Consider the following 16838-nt stretch of genomic DNA (forward strand, 5'->3'; position numbering starts at 1 on the left):
AGTTGACTGATTATGTGGGATCTTGTTTGTTTTTTTGTTTTGTTTTTTTGTTTTTTTTTTAGATCCTGGCTCTAATTTATTAATAGTATGGGTCAATGTTGTTCGTTTGTTCATTTGTAAGAAAGCTCAAAAGGAGAAATAAAAGTTCAAAAAAAGCAAATAAAGCATAAAGATTTGAAATGATTGAAAGAACGGTGAGTACAGCCCTGAGAAGTCTGACCTCTGTCTGGACGGTGGCTGGTCTTTGAGTGCGCAGCATCTTCACTGTCTGAAAGATGTCCACCACCCCCTCGTACCTCATCCTCTCCAGGACTATGCTAAGAGTGATGAAAACACCTGTCCTCCCGACGCCCGCGCTGCAGAAAGAACAGAACGCACATTTAAAGTCATCAGATTATTTTAATATAATTGTGTTCAGGCCTCATTTTGACTTTGGTTCATGACTTTCCAGCCTCACCTGCAGTGAACCGTTATAGGACCATCCTGACCAAACTGCTCCTTGGTTTTATGCACCTGTCCAATGAAATCAATAAAGCCCTCCCCCGACTTTGGCACTCCCTGCTCCGGCCAATCAGTGAACTGGAACTGACGGACTGTTCGCGATTGGCCGTCCTACAAACAGTAAAGAGCGTGTTAGTGTCGTACCGCGGCGACAGGAAGTGCGTCTCTCAGAGTGCGGACTTACCCTGGCGTCTGTGACCTTGAACTCCCGGAGGATGTACTGGGGCATGTTGTACTCTGCCATGGGGTCCACCACGAAGTACTGGTACCGGGCTGAGCGCTCTGCGGGCCAGTACTGATGACACTTTTCCTGCACGAGACGGTACAAGGAATTTTTAATATTTGATATGATTGACACTGTTTCGCTCGTTTTAATTCTACTACAACTACTGTCTTGCCAAAGCCCGATCTCGTCAGAATATCAGAAGCTAAGCGAGGTCAGGCCCGGTTAGTACTTGGACGGGAGGCCGCTGGGATTCAGGAGCCACGCTGAGGCGCTAGTGGCAAAAAACTGTTGTCATGTCCTTCGAAAAGGCACTTCGCTGTCACAGTTCTGCCTGTTTGTGTGATTTTTTCCTCAGTCCGGCTCCGTTTTTTCAGCCTGTTCCGGCCCTTCTTTTGTTACCTCCCTGTTTTCCCTGCAGCTGCCTCTCGTTTTGTTAATCAGCCCAGTGTCGTCTACATAAACTGCTTCTGTTGTGTCAGTTCTTGCTTGATTGTCAAAAGCAACTATCACACCCTACATCTGAAATATCCTGTTGCATCTCTGAAATCCTGAACGTGCATTTATCCCTGTTCCTGAGTTTATTTCCCCAGCCTGTTTCCCCTTTTTGAATTCCCAGTGTTGGATGAGATGTTTGTTGATCTTTCCTCAGTTGTTTATTTGCCTGATTTTCCATATTCTGAATTACCTGTTGAAGGGACACTTTCTGTTGGAGTTTCTAAAACATTTTGACTGCTCGCTTTGTGTTACATTTGAGTCCAGTTTACCTGCGTGATACTTCACCATCTTAACAGTATGAATCTGGTGTGTGTGAGCGCTGTGGTGTTCTGACGGAGTGTGGGGTGAATGAATAATGTGATATATAAAAAGTGCTATGTATATCTAATGCATTATTGTTTATTAATTGTTTGTTTAATTGTTTGTTAATGAATTTAGTTAGAAAACACTGAACACCTGCAGTAAATTCTGTCAGGGCCCAATCAGAGAACTCTATTCTGAATTTCTACAAACGTTTATAATACTGTAAAGTGTAAAAACGATGATTAAAACTACTTTACGTTTGTTGTTCTGTTTCTTTATCACTGATTAGACAAGAAATAATCACACACAGTCACTAAGAATGGTGTTTTTCTCCTTCTCAGTGCAGTGGAGTCTGACTTGTGTCTTTGTTTTTACTATTGGTACAACTCACACTACTACTCCTCCTAAAAAAACTGCACCACGTTAACGCTTTTAACACTTTTACTGTTTATTATTGCGACTGGCCACTTTCTAGTTGGTTAAATAAATAATTCTTTGTAATTCTTTGATTTTGGGAAATACAGAAATAATTTGAATTGTTATAGATTTTTAAAAAGTAGAGCACCGTGTTTGGCTTTTTGGTACGTGGGGAAACAGAACCTACCCGTCCCATTTCCCTCAGTTTAGTGAGCATGACGACGATGGTTGAGTTGTGTTCCCACAGCATCCTCCAGTAGTCCTCTGTGGTCTCCGCCAATGGACCTTGAGTTGCGATGTAGGCCTTCTGTTGCCTGTAGAAGAAGAAACGTGTCTTACTTCCAGCGCTGCGCAACACGGAGCAGTAATAAACCAGGTAATACACAAGCGTTCTCACCTGTATCCATCAATAAAGCTGGCATTGATATAGTCAGACCCTTCGACGCCTCTGATTGGCTGCAGACAAACGCGCGTGGTCTCGTAGGGCATGATGTTGACCAGGCGGTTCTTAAATTTGTTGCATGGCAGGTTGGCACTCACGAACCGGGAAGTGTGGGCCTTGGCACTGGCTAAACGCTGGAACAGACATATATACATTTGTCGTCGTAACATTGCGCAAACCTAGAGGGAGATATTTCACAGATCAGAAACTGTCTCTCAAACAAAACCCGGCGTAGGAAGCGGAGGCGAGGATTCAAGGCCACCTCTCCGATGCGTTAAGCACATGGGTTGGTTTTCTTTTTCGGATTACGATGAGAAAAATCAGGCTACAGTGACGGACAGGACTGGGGATATTTAGCTTTAAACAACGGAGGGGCAACGAGAGGGGGACCGGGCCAGTGGTTACGAACGGGAGGGGGGCGCGTATTAAGACGAACGAGCGGAGGAAGGAGAAAATCAAAAGTTGGGGTACCAGGAAACCACAAGGCCCCACACTGTCTCTAGACTCCGATATGAGCCTCAGACGATCCAAGTGAAGAGAAAGGGGGGAAAAAAAAACACACCAGAACACACACATTCAAAAAGAGCTACGTGCACAAAAGCAGACGGGACCGCGGGATGACATAAGTTAAAAGAGTGAGGGCTCGAGCGGGAGGGAAAAACCACAGACAGGAGGGGGGGGGGGGGGAACAATGCAGGAACCATAAGGAGCGCTCTGCAGCTACCGGAGCGCTGTGGGAGAATCGGAACGGCTCTGTTTTCTTACGCATGGACCGTGGCTGGAAAATCCCACAGTAACCACCAGTTCACCAGTTCAATCAGACGTCCAGGATCAACAATAGTAATTCTTTCTGGCGTCGGGTTTGGATGGGATCGCTTGATCAATAAAAGCGCGAATACACACAGATCTGATACAGGGGCGAGTACAGTGACCCGCCGGTGATGCGTGTAAAGAGAAAGTAAAGTTTTATTTAAGTTTTAAAAGTATATAGTCTGGACACTCCCTCTCCTTCAGTGTTTTTACTTCATTTTTACTACTTTTTGCATTTTATATACGCACAGAAGACATCAAATAAGTAAGATATATGGAATTATGTAGTAAAAAAACATTAAATAAAAAAAGATTATGTTCAAATTCTCAAAGTATCCATCCTTTGCTTTGCCGAAAAATATTTAGTAAATTTACGTAACGTTTTTTCTTTACTACATAATTCCATTTATCTAAAAACGCACGTCTTCTCCCTGGTATTTAATTCTAGCTACACAGGATATCTTAGTGTTTTATTGTTTTATTGTTCTTTTATTATTTGTTGTTTTGTTTGTTTTTTTACTTTTTTGGGAAGCTTAAGTTATATTTAAATGTGCGATACAAATAAAATTGAATTGAATATCTCGATTCATATATTTGATGTCTTCTGCGTGTTAAAAATGTAGAAAAAAAAACAAAAACATGGACTGAGAGTGTGTGTCCAAACTTTTATATATATTTTTTCCATTTTTATGTTTTGGGATCTAGCTCTTCTAAATGTTTTTCTTGCAGTAGTTTGAAAACACGCCAGTGCTTAGGGCGATCTATTCATCTATGGCTGCATTATTTATTTTTAAAAATCATTGACATTTCAGACATATTTCAGGCAGATTTGGAATAAATTATTAAAAAGTACAATTGTGTAGAGTGTGCACATTGTTAACAACTCCGTGAGCGTTAAAACTGAATTATGAACTGATAAAGTTTGTAGACGTGCTGCAGGTAAAACAAGATTTTTCTATTAAAAGACAAGAGATTCTGTTCTTTCTACAGGACATTTAGTACCTGAAGAATTGCAGCATTTGCGATTTGGCGAATATGTCGGCTCAAGCACACGCTGCACTACGTTTATATATAACATCGAGTTCAGTTTTATCCATAGACTGTATAAAGAAGAGGAATAAGTGAGTGTGACATCACCACAGCGTGAAGCTCATCGATACGAGGAGTTACAGGGACGAATTTGGAGCGAAGTTGAAGGAAAAATGTCAGTATATTTGTTTTCACGATAACAGAATTCAGTTCAAAATGATTGTTCTACATTTGTGTCAAAACATTGTCAAACGATGTCTTTATTTTATTAACTTTATATAGCTTTTATTTGTAAAAAGAGTTTACCGTTGTGAGCCACGTGAGCGCATGTTTGCCCCGGTTAAAGTTTAAAAAAGAGAGAAAAAATAATAATAGCTGCAAAAAAAAGTAAAAAGACGAGCGAGGAAAACGCGAAAAAGTGCAAAAAAAGAAAGATGTCAGACTTTACCGCTGGTCGTGATGGTGAACACGGTTTTGTTTTTGTATTTATTTTAAAAGTTATTATATGTATTAGAGTTAGGCTAATTTTCTTTATTTGTCTTTTAGTTTTTACGGTGTGGAAGGAAATTAAAATATCGGGACATGAACATCAGTCTTTTTTTTTTTTTTTTTTTTTTAAGCAGAAACGACGGAAGCTACAGTTTGGAAATCCGACGACGAGTATCATAGCAACCACAGAGCCAATCCGGAGCGAGGCTGTTGAAGGTAACGCCTCTTTTCATGCACCGCTGGTTTGGCAGGGGGCGGGCCTTTGCTGTCGATCAAACCTGGGAGCGACTTCGGGGAAAGAAGGCGCCTCATTCGTCTGTTATTAATGTTCATATCTTGATTTACGGACGCAATAGTGAAATAAAAACACCAGGATCACGTAGCGCGAACATTTTAAGACCGAAATGACGAGTCTGACAGCAGCAGTTACAGAGAGAGGAGCCACAGCTTTTCAATAGAAAGCGAACTGGAGCCAGAGTCGAGGGAGCCAGAAGCGCGCTGATGCTCACTTCCTGTTTGTCACGCAGCAAAAGTCTATAGTTATATCGTCATCGCCCGACTTTACCGCTTCTGTTTTAACTCTGTGCTCAAACACTCCCCCTGCTGGCCGGCGTCCACCTTTACGTCTGTGCGTCTCGGGGGTTCATTGTGATTCTGTGGAGGCCGCTGTCATCGGGACACAAATGCCAGGGAACAGGATGGAGCGGCGCGGTGTTTACCCTGCCCCCGCTGAGACTGAGCAGACTCCGGCTCTGTCAGTGAAATATGTAAGCCACCTGCGTTTGACATATAACTTTACGGATGAAGTCATTTTTCAAAGTGTGGCAAGGACGACGTCTGCTGTGAATTCAACTGGCAACGAAGTAAACACGCAAACCTCAAACGGAAATCATAATCAGAGCTGTTATAAAGGAATTTCTAACAAAAACTAACTATAGCTATTGTAACGATCTGATATTTTGTGCTTTAGTTCAGAGTTGACACGTTTTATGTCGTTAATATAACTACTTTTGTACGTGATGCTTGGTTGCTATGCCGACAAGTTGATGTGAAGGTTTTATTCATCAGTTTCTGGTCTGTTTTGGAGACGGGCTTTACTGAGTTGATACTATACTGTTGTTTTGCTCTTGTTTTGGCGTGGGTTATGACCTACAGTAGCCCTTGTGCTCAGAAAATAAACAACCAGAAGAACTTTGGCGTGTTTCCTTCGACCAGAACGCTACACTAGACTATAACTACAAAATCACAAGTCAACTGCCTTTAACGCTTTAAGGACTGAGCACGTTATAGATACACATATATTTTTTTCTTTTTTAGCCATAAAAATCACGTTAAAGGAAGTATCAGCTTGTACTTTTGCCTTTTTTCTAACTACCTCAATTTTACATATCCATCCTTATTTTTCCTTCGATGCGCTCTGATTGGTCGTCTTCGAGGGACGACGTGAGCGCATTACCGTAACGACAGTGACATATTTAAAGAGCCTCATGCGTCCGCTTTGAAACGGCGTTTGAATTTACATGATAGTACGATTGGTTGCGGAGTTACGGTAACGGAAAGTCCACAACCGCGAGTCTATTGGCGACGATCGCATCCGACGCTTTAGGGTTAAATCGAATATGAATGATATGGCTCTTTTTGTGACTAAACCTGCTAAAAAGACTAAATAAAATCAAAAATTGCCCTAAACATCAGCAACGTCTTAGCCTGTCATGATAATTACTATATTGAGTTATCATTCAGTACTTAACAGATGCATTTATCATGAGTACTTTTTCTTTGTACTACTTTTTTGCATTTTTCTGTTCTATGATTAGATTTGAGCTGTAGACGATTGAATAAATAACATCTATGGCTCATTATCGATGCAGACGAACTACCAAAGTGTTTAATTTGCTGTTTATTTATTGTAGTTTGTGCGTTTTAACCGTATCGTACATTTGGAACAGTTTTTTGGGCATAACTCTACCTTTAGGGTCATAAATTTGCTATTGTGACATGTGTGAGTTACAAATTATATATCGCACAAACTATAGTAGAGATTTTCTAACATTTTCCAGAAGTGTGTTCCCTCTCACCTTAAACTCGACCTCCATGCCGGTGACGTTCTCCCCGGGCTCGATCTGCGTCAGCCTTTGAATGTAGGAGTAGAGGTTTCGCGCAGGGACCTCGGTGTTGCCGCAGGTCACCGCCTCCAGCAGCGCGTCGTGGATGAAGATGTACTGGTCCTCCGTCTGCACCATGTAGTTCCTCTGGGATCGCATCAGAGTCACGTGACCGTAGATGTCGATGGTCTTCTCGTGTTTGATCCTCTCCGTCATGGCGTCGATGACGATGAAGCAACCGGTGCGGCCCACTCCGGCGCTGCCAAGACACGGGCACAGTTTTGATAAGAAAAGAGCTGATGTCGACGTAAATGTCAAAAGAACTGCACCAATTTGTACCAAAATGACTGAATTACGCTGCCGAATCCTGCGTGTATCACCAATTTAAAAAGTAAAATAGGAGAACAAAGTAAGTAGAGAGGATTGGGCGTTGGTCGCGGTGAAAACGGGGCTTGATCTGCAAAATGGCGTCTTGAAAATAAGCGATTAAAGACTGCTCAGACACGCACAAATCACTCTAAATTCAACGTCAGGAGAGTAAACATGGTGAAAAACTCTGAAAAGTCTGATTTAAGTAATTAACACTGACTTTAAACATGGCAAACTGTACAGCACACGTTCAAATGTTGCTGATATTTAATTAAGAAAAGCCAGAATTAAGTCAAATTTTAATCCGTGATAAGATACGAAACCTTGAAGGAAAACCTTGAAAACGAACAAACAAACACGTTTTCCTTTTTAAATGGAAAAGCCAAACAAAAATGTAGGGTTCAAAACATGTCAATGTCAAAATTAATAAATAAATAAAGCCACTTTTCAACAATAAAAACAAGCAAAGTTTACAAAATTAACGCTACATCGGCACAGTACGTTACAGCGTTGTTATGTTATAGTTAAATACTGAACACTTGAAAACAGCAGAATCATTAAACCAATTTCCAAAATGTGTTTGCACGGTGCTTCGTTTTAAATCAATTAAGTACAAGATGCCAGGCAGCAGTATTTTTGTCTAAGCGTGTAAAATCGACATGCGTGTTGACTCATCATCTCTCTGGCATTAGCATCTTATACCGACATACAATCCAGGAATATAATACACTTAGCTCCCACCCAAACACGCTTTTGCTGCGCTGGTTCCTAAATGGTATAAGACTCTGACCAAGCAATTTTAAAACCTCTTTCTATGGTTAAATTAATGTGAGCGGTGAAGAGTGAAGAGGGTGCGGGGACGATGGGATGGGCTCCATTGTTTGATACAAGGGATAGATGATATGTAAAGACACATTATGATGGAGTCTTGCTGTAGAGGGAGATTAGGGAGAGCTCCACCGCTGCCAACCTCCGCCCCCTCGCAGCTCCCCTCCTCATCCCTCCCTCTCTCCTCCTCTTTATCATCGCTGTAAGTACCAATCCGACGCGCTCATACCTCTTCAGTCACACCTTTGTACATTTTTAGACTCCCATTTTTGCTACACGCTCCACTCTTATTAATTTATTATTTCTGTGTGTGTGTGTGTGTGTGTGTGTGCGTGTGTGTGTGTGTCCGGAGCCTGACCTCTCCTCTGTCCTGCTCATGTTTTAAGAGACAGTACAGAAAAATAAACCAGAACGAGGCTTTAAAGCAGCTCCGCTCATGAATAAGTCTCTCCCTGGACCAGCACCGAAGAACAACATGAACCATCTCACACTCTGAGGACTAAACCAGGACTAAACCAGGACTAAACCAGGACTAAACCAGGACTAAACCAGGACAAGACCAGGACAAGATCAGGACTAAACCAGGACTAAACCAGGACTAAACCAGGACTAAACCAGGACAAGACCAGGACAAGATCAGGACTAAACCAGGACTAAACCAGGACTAAACCAGGACTAAACCAGGACTAGACCAGGACTAGACCAGGACTAAACCAGGACTAAACCAGGACTAAACCAGGACTAGACCAGGACTAGACCAGGACTAAACCAGGACTAAACCAGGACTAAACCAGGACTAAACCAGGACTAAACCAGGACAAAACCAGGACTAAACCAGGACAAGACCAGGACTAAACCAGGACAAGACAAGGACTAAACCAGGACTAAACTGGGACTAAGCCAGGACTAAACCAAGGCTGAACCAGGACTAAAGCAGGACTGAACCGGGACAGAACCGGGACAGAACTGGGACTAGATCAGGACTACACCGGGACTAAACCTGGACTAAACCTGGACTAGACCGGGACTAAACCGGGACTAAACCGGGACTAAACCTGGACTAAACCTGGACTAGACCGGGACTAAACCGGGACTAAACCGGGACTAAACCGGGACTAAACCAGGACTAAACCAGGACTAAACCAGGACTAAACATGTTGAATCAGTGTTTCAGTTTTGTGCAGTTAAAACCTGGAACATTCTTCCTGAAGATGTGAGACAGACCTCGACTTGGACAATGTTTAAATCCAGACTCAAACGGTTCTGTTTATCTGTGAATGTGACTGAAAGGGGTTTATTCTGCCTCACCTCTTTAAAGGTTAATTGATGATAATTTATGTTTTGATTTGCTGTTTTGTGATTTTAATGTCTTTCTTATTCTGTAAAACACTTTGAATTATGAAGTGTGCTGTACAAATAGCCTTACCCAGTGATCACACAGTACACACAGTAACAGTGACGTGAGTATGGTCATATCATAAATCCAAAAACCAGAGCATTCTACCTCTGACTGCGCTCGTCCAAGGAGGTCATGAATGCTGTAATCGTCTCTCTCTTTTTCTCAGTTGCCTCTCTCCTCTGCCTAATGGTTTGCGCAAATAGCACATTCATTCCAACACTGAAACTCAAGAATATGCCAAGTCCGTAATGATACGTTTCCAGAATGTTCTCATGCGATGAACGAGCCTCCTGCTGCTCAGGCTCACAGCTTATTTGAATATAAACTTATGAACTTGGATCCAGCGGCAGCTCAAATAGTAAACAGTCAACATTAAAAGGTCCTTTAGTGGCCGGTGATGTTAGACCTGAGACGTGATGGTGACTGGTAAAGGAGGAGGAATGTGTGCGTTGGCCAGAGAAGGTAGTTTGGGGTTTCCAAAATCGCACCTCAATCTCATTTCAGTTCAAGCCTCTACGTATGATTTTAAATAAGAGGTCTTGTACTGTAGAAATCACGCTGCCAAGTAAAACCCATAATTGAACATAAGTGGACCCTACTTGCAGGGAACATTATACTTTAGTATTTTTGTTAGGAACTCAATTTTCTCACTTGGTGATGAAAATCCGGTCACGCAGATGCACACGTACCTGCAATGAACAACCATAGGCCCAGCGTCGGGAGGGTTGCAGGCTTTGACCCGGCGCAGAAAGGCCAAAAAGGGAGTCGGATGTTCGGGCACCCCGTGGTCAGGCCAAGCTGTAAACTGGAAATGACGCACTTCACGCTTCTCGTTGGAGCCACTCTGAAGGAGACACAGAGAAGAGGGTCGTTCATTTTTATTTGGCAAAATTTTTCTGTATATTTGTTTTATAAAGGCAAAATGACAAGAGATTCGGACTGTAGCTCCAATGGTACCCTTATATTATAGTAATAAGTAACACTTTATTTATTATATATTTTTTTGTTTGTTTATTTTATTTTTATGTATTTATTTATTTATTTATTATTTATATTTTTTTCTTTATTTTTTCTTTATTTATTTTGTATATTTTTTATTTATTTATTATTTATTATTATTTTTGTATTTGTTTATTTTAGTTATTTATATTTTTTCTTTCTTTATTTTTTATTTATTATTTATTTATTACTTATTTTATTTTTTATTATTTATTTATTTATTTATTTATTTTAAATAATTATTATTATACAACATTTTAAATGAATTAATTATTTTTCAGACCACTTCTTCATATATTCCCCCAGGATCACGAGCATCACTGGGACATTTTTAAAGCTGCTCACTCCATATTTCTTCTTCAGTCTTTCAGAATTTAGTTTCCCAAACCCAGAAACAGCACCAGCCATGTTTAAAGTCACATACATTTCAAACACTTGCCTTGAACATTAACAGTCCCTAACACGTCTGCACAAAGCTGATGTGTTTTGATAACTGCATTTGTACCAGATGTACCTCATAACGCGTCCAGTCAGAGCATTAGTGTGACAATTTGACATATGGTCTAGTGATATTCCACAGCGGTGAAGGGCGAGGCGGCCGGTGGCTCTGTGCCCTGTAGTGCAGCAGTGATGTTAGTGCGGGGCTATTGTTTTTGCACTTGTCTATTTAAGTGAGTCTGACATAAGCAAATGCAGCACATCTCCCTGCTGTAGTCTATTGATCCTAATGAAACATGGTCGCTATATTGACTCGCTGCGTATGAAAGATATGATTATGTTTTCTGGTGTCTGTCTAAATAATTAATGGCGCTGTGTGTTAAAAAAAAACCCCAAAACATTTATTACAGTGGATGGACTCTCTGGATTCTGTTCTCGTGGCTCTCATTTGCTGCTCCATTTCATTCACTCGTTTTTGTGTCTAACGTGGAAACATATTGACGTAAACTAAAATAACAAGTAGAATTGAAAGCATTAATAATTGTATCTACTGCATCTCCAAATGAATTATCTTTAAAAATACACTTAAGCTTGTGTTTACGTCCTACATGTTTCCAGTGATGCATGTGAATCGTTGCTGCCTTGTGTTGGACCATAAAAAGTATAAATAATTAAACAGGTGACAGATGTATGCTCTGCTCTTACCTTGTACAGAGCGAAGGTCCTCACGGAGTATGTGGCCAGCTCCACTGTGTCCAGCAGAGTGACCTGGATCAGGCCGTAGGTCTCTGTCCCCCGCGTCGGCCAGTACTGGTCACACTTCACCTTCAGGAGAAACAAGAGGACATGAGATGAGACCAGTGCTACACAGATTATACTGAAGAAAAGTCTGCAAACATGCCTGTGATAAAAGTGATTTAAAGTGTCGGGAAGGAATCAAGATCATTCTGTATTTTGAAATGTGCGGCTCTGTTTGTTTTCAAAAGTACTTTAAATCAGTGGGTGGGCTCTAATCAACATCTACTAATAGTCCTGGAAAAGTTCACTGTCATGTGTTTGAAGCTGTACCTCCGCTCACATTCCAATGTCACAAATCTCTATAGCGTTTTGGCACACCAATTCCCAGCATTCCCAGGCTTTAAAACAACTCAAATTTCCCTGTTATAGACGTCATTTTTGTAGTTCTTTGGAGACCGCAGAAGTGAGAGGGGAACATTCCCAGAGGATGGAAAAGGGGGCAGAATCAGGCCAAACCAAATGTTATGTGCTGATCCCTCCAGTCCCAACATCAAAGACGGCTGGGAGCTCAGCTCAGCTTGCTCTGCATTCCACTGCTCCAGACTGGGGATTATGCGTTTTGGCCCGGGACGTTTAGGCTGTAATTACAGCTTTTCAACTGTTGTTTTCCTTGCAGACCTTGAGACACTGTGGGGACAAAAATGGTTGTCCACGTAGGGGGCCTTCCCACTGCCTGAGGGGAAACATTATTGTAGCGCAGTAAATGTCTGTTGTGAGAATGATACAGGGCTGATAAATGGTAGCACTGCGCTCGTGTTATTTGATTGGTGCTAAAAGGAAAGATGTTGGCAATGTTCCCACAGTGGGAGCATCTGTGATCATCTGTGTTGTAACTGCATTATAAGAGGTGGTAAAATGATTTTTGGACCAACCCACAATAAATGATTGCCTCATGAAGCCAATTATGTGCACTACATCACTACACAAACGCCTGTTGTCTTTAAAGGACTCACTGCACTAGTCTTATCAGGTCAACAAGACACTGCTGCTTTTCATTGTATCCTCGTTTATTCACTTAATGAAGTGTTCAGTGTCTGTATTATACCACACAGCGGGGGACAAACGTGAGCGTGTGATCATGCATCTACTTAACACTAATGTGGTATGTTTGTGATGAAGAGGAGCAGGTTAGTGCTTTGTGCTGAGCTGAAGACATTTTAACATTCTCACACATTTCACTGACTTTACTACAGAAACAAAACAAGAAAAACAGTGAAAAGGGTCACTGAACAGAGAAGTAAACCCATGTGTGTTGTGTTTGAAAAGGGGTTAGAGAGAGAGAGGTCTTGCCTTAGAGAAGAAATAAGAGGGCATCTGAGGGTCAAACAGACACAACAGAGACAGTTGAAAAAGTTGCAAAAGGAAGCAGAGTTTTAACACAAGACAGGTTAATCGGAAAAAGGAGCTCAGATGGGAGGAAAGGATAATTTCACAGGAAGGTTTTGGACATAATTGGTTAGAACTTCATCACGATTCACACCTCCAGCCATTCGTGTTCATTTCATTCCAACATGACTTTCTCATTACAGTGGATCTCTACTTGAGCGTGTATTCTGTTAACAACAGACGTGCCTTAAAGCCAAATGATTTTCTAATTCATGACATAGTCCCCATTTCCCTCTAATCCCCCTTTAGCTCTCACTCAATCTCACTGCGCTCTGTTCTCGTCAGATACACGTATTCAACAATTACTGCTAACTCACTGACATATTTTTAATATTGTCCCACACGTTTGGGGGTTGAATTGTGTCCCGTCCTGGAACAGTGAGCTTGACTGATGCTGTCCTCCCACATATCTGGTCCTGTCATACACTCACTGCGTTCAGCCGGTAGCTCTATCCCATTCTGTCCTAAAATCCTCCTGTCTCTTTCACTTCATTATAAAGCTATTTAAAGTCATAATGCTGGGGGAGAAGGATTTTTGTCACGAAACTCAACTTGACCCTTCTTGCTTCCATCCCACCAGAGTTGTAATGTTTCTCTGTCATAAACTGAAGTGCTAAATAATTATTAAACATTCACTGTGTAACTTTGCCCCACCTACTTGTGTCATGGAGATATTATTACTTTATTTTATGATGATTACAGTGGTCCCTCGTTCATCGCGGGGGTTACGTTCTAAAAATAACCCATGATAAACGAAATCCGCGAAGTATCAGCTTTATTTTTTACATTATTCTATATGTTTTTTGTCTGTAAAACCCCTCACCACACACTTTATACACTTTTTTCACACAGGCGTTAACGTTTTCTCATATTTCTCTTTTGTTTAAACACAAAGTTCAAACCTTCGTCGGCGTCTTTGTCGGTGCAGAACGTTTCATCGACATTGTGGGTTTTGTCGGGGAGAAAACAAATTGCAAACGTACAGCACTTCAGAGTCACACTGCGATCCAACGTTTATGTAAATTTGTCTGAACACATTCTGTACTGTACAGGAGACACGGCACAGAGGAAAATCATAGAAAATTGGACTAAAAAAATCCACGAAACAGTGAGACGGCGAAAGGTGAACCGCGATATAATGAGGGACCACTGTATTTCTGATTATTTATGTTTTGATTTATTGTTTTTGTGATTTTATTGTCTTTCTTATTCTGTAAAACACTTTGAATTACTTTGTGTATGGATTGTGCTGTAATAAACTTGCCTTTGCCTGAAAATTTCCACAGTATGGCATTAAACTTATCTATCTTGCGTTCAGTCAAATGCAAGATCGATAAGACAGATGCATTCTGACTGTGAGCGGGCTTGCCTCTCTACAGATCTGAACAGTAACTTAGCCTAGTTTCCTGCTTAAACTTCATGGAGTTTACAGCCATATTGTGACACATTCTAGGGTCACTTCAGGAAAACGGTCGCTCTCAAAGGACCAGATGCGATGTAAAATAAATGACTTTTTTAGCTTGTTCATAAACTTTCTGTATTTATTGCTTATTCGATTTACAAATGCTGCATATGTATTTCAATAGATGTTAAAATATGGCTGTATAACTTGCTATATCCAGATTAACTAACATTTTAAGACAGTCACACATTTAATTTACCTCGTTGTGGGCCACATAAAATGACATGGCGGGCCACATTTTGCCCGTGGGCCTTGCGTTTGACACATGTGTTCTAGGCAATGGAATTATATCTCCATGGAGACAAACAGGGCGCTGACTCTCCACCAGAAAAGTTACACAGTGCACTTTTTTTGACACTTTTCTTCAACTTTCTACGGTTCACACTATTTTAAGGGTCAAGTGTTGATTGGTTGTTGGTGTGAAAACTTTTTAATTTAACTTTCATAGCGTTTTTATTATCAGTAGCCTCCTTCCCTCGTCTTACCTGTCAAAAAAACTCCATCTCATTATCCCACTTCTCACTTCCTTACCCTGGATTTTTCTTCCAGCTTAGTCATCATGATAATGTTGGCTGTGTGCTGCTCCCACACCATCCTCCAGAAGTCTCCGAAGGATTCTGGGAGGGGGCCCTGAGTGGCGATGTAGGCATTTTGACGGCGATAACCATCAATATAGTTAGCATTGATGTAGTCGCTGCCCGTGACACCTGTGGAGACATGAGTGACGGTTATGACGCAGCTCAAAGACGAAAAGATGAGTGAGTTTGGGTGGAAACGTTCGGTGAGATAAACAGAAACAAATGTACTGTCACATTTATACGGCGCCTTTTTACCTTCAAGGCTCTCAAAAAAGAAATATTCACCTATGCACACACGCTCACCAGTGCACAATACACACATTTACCAGAGGTGGGGCCAAGTCGTTGTTTTGTAAGTCTCAAGTAAGCCTCAAGTCTTTGGGCTCAAGTCCGAGTCAAGTCTCAAGTCACAGGTAAGTTCGAATCAAGTTCCAAGTTACAGACAGGTAAGTCAAAGTCAAGTCCCAAGTCACAGGTAAGTCAAAGTCAAGTCCCAAGTCACAGGTAAGTCCAAGCCAAGTCCCAAGTCACAGGTAAGTCCAAGTCAAGTCCCAAGTCGCAGGTAAGTCCAAGTCAAGTCCCAAGTCACAGGTACGTCCAAGTCAAGTCCCAAGTCGCAGGTACGTCCGAGTCAAGTTCCAAGTTACAGACAGGTAAGTCAAAGTCAAGTCCCAAGTCACGGGCCAGTCCAAGTCAAGTCCCAAGTCACGGGCCAGTCCAAGTCAAGTCCCAAGTTACAGACAGGTAAGTCTGAGTCAAGTCCAAAGTCACAGGCAAGTCCAAGTCAAGTCCCAAGTCACAGGTAAGTCCGAGTCAAGTCCCAAGTTAGAGACAGGTAAGTCCAAGTCAAGTCCAAAGTCACAGGTACGTCCGAGTCAAGTTCCAAGTTACAGACAGGTAAGTCTGAGTCAAGTCCAAAGTCACAGGCAAAGCCAAGTTAAGTCCCAACTCAGTCCCACAAGTCAAAGCTGAGTCCAAATCTTTGAGCTTCTAGTCGTTTCAAGTCTTTAAACTGAAGCTTCTTGCAATTTATATGATTTTAAAACTAAATTGTACTTAGAATGATATGACATGATATTTATATACGCGATATTTTGGAGAGGATTAAATAGTTGTAGAAAAGCTGCTTTTTCCTTTTCAAATGTCTTGACAAGACCTTAGTGCGAATGATTACGGTCATAATAGAAAGAATTAACATTTCAAAGTGGTTAATAACAGTTATTTCATGTAGTCTGCACTGAAATGGAGCAAAGGATCATCGTCTGTGGAGTTCTCTCAGTGTTTTAGCCATTGTTGCAACAAAACAATTCATTTAAAGAAGAGAGCCTGTAATCTAACTTATTGTGACAGCCCCCAGTATCATTGAAACACATCTGAGGTTAGAATATCACAGTATTTCAGTGACGGTTACATCCCTAATGACAAACAGAGAAGTGAGGAGGGAAATGTTCCAGTTTGTTCCTGTCAAATTAAGCACCGTATGTATCAACTGTATAGAAACAAGGAGAAGCATCAGTCACAGGGCTCAAGTCTAAGTCATTGACCTTCAAGTACAAGTCTTTTATCAAGTCAAATCTCAAAATAGCGACTCAAGTCTGACTCGAGTTCAAGTCACGACATACAAGCCCCTACTTCTGCGAGAACACAAAGGCACGATTCATCTGTTGGAGCTGGAATCGCACCGTAAACAACCTGCGGACCACTGGATCTGACCTGACGACGTTTGTGTTAAGAGTGGGATTCAAACTTCAACCTTCACACCAG

At 41.4% G+C, this 16838-nt stretch overlaps 1 protein-coding gene across 5 annotated transcripts in view; it reads right to left on the bottom strand.

Annotated features, from left to right (window-relative positions):
* The window catches only part of ptprdb (protein tyrosine phosphatase receptor type Db), a 131458-nt gene that overhangs the window by 4277 nt on the left and 110343 nt on the right, over positions 1-16838 (bottom strand). For all 5 annotated transcript variants that reach the window (XM_055223646.1, XM_055223653.1, XM_055223651.1 and 2 more), the window contains 9 exons: positions 15028-15203; positions 11556-11675; positions 10103-10257; positions 6791-7076; positions 2340-2518; positions 2130-2256; positions 686-811; positions 458-612; positions 221-356 (listed from right to left, as the gene is read on the bottom strand). In XM_055223646.1, coding sequence (XP_055079621.1) covers positions 221-356; positions 458-612; positions 686-811; positions 2130-2256; positions 2340-2518; positions 6791-7076; positions 10103-10257; positions 11556-11675; positions 15028-15203 — 1460 coding nt within the window. The remainder of the gene's footprint in view (positions 1-220; positions 357-457; positions 613-685; positions 812-2129; positions 2257-2339; positions 2519-6790; positions 7077-10102; positions 10258-11555; positions 11676-15027; positions 15204-16838) is intronic.

The sequence above is a fragment of the Periophthalmus magnuspinnatus genome, chromosome 1, assembly GCF_009829125.3.
Source record: "Periophthalmus magnuspinnatus isolate fPerMag1 chromosome 1, fPerMag1.2.pri, whole genome shotgun sequence".
NCBI lineage: Eukaryota > Metazoa > Chordata > Actinopteri > Gobiiformes > Gobiidae > Periophthalmus > Periophthalmus magnuspinnatus.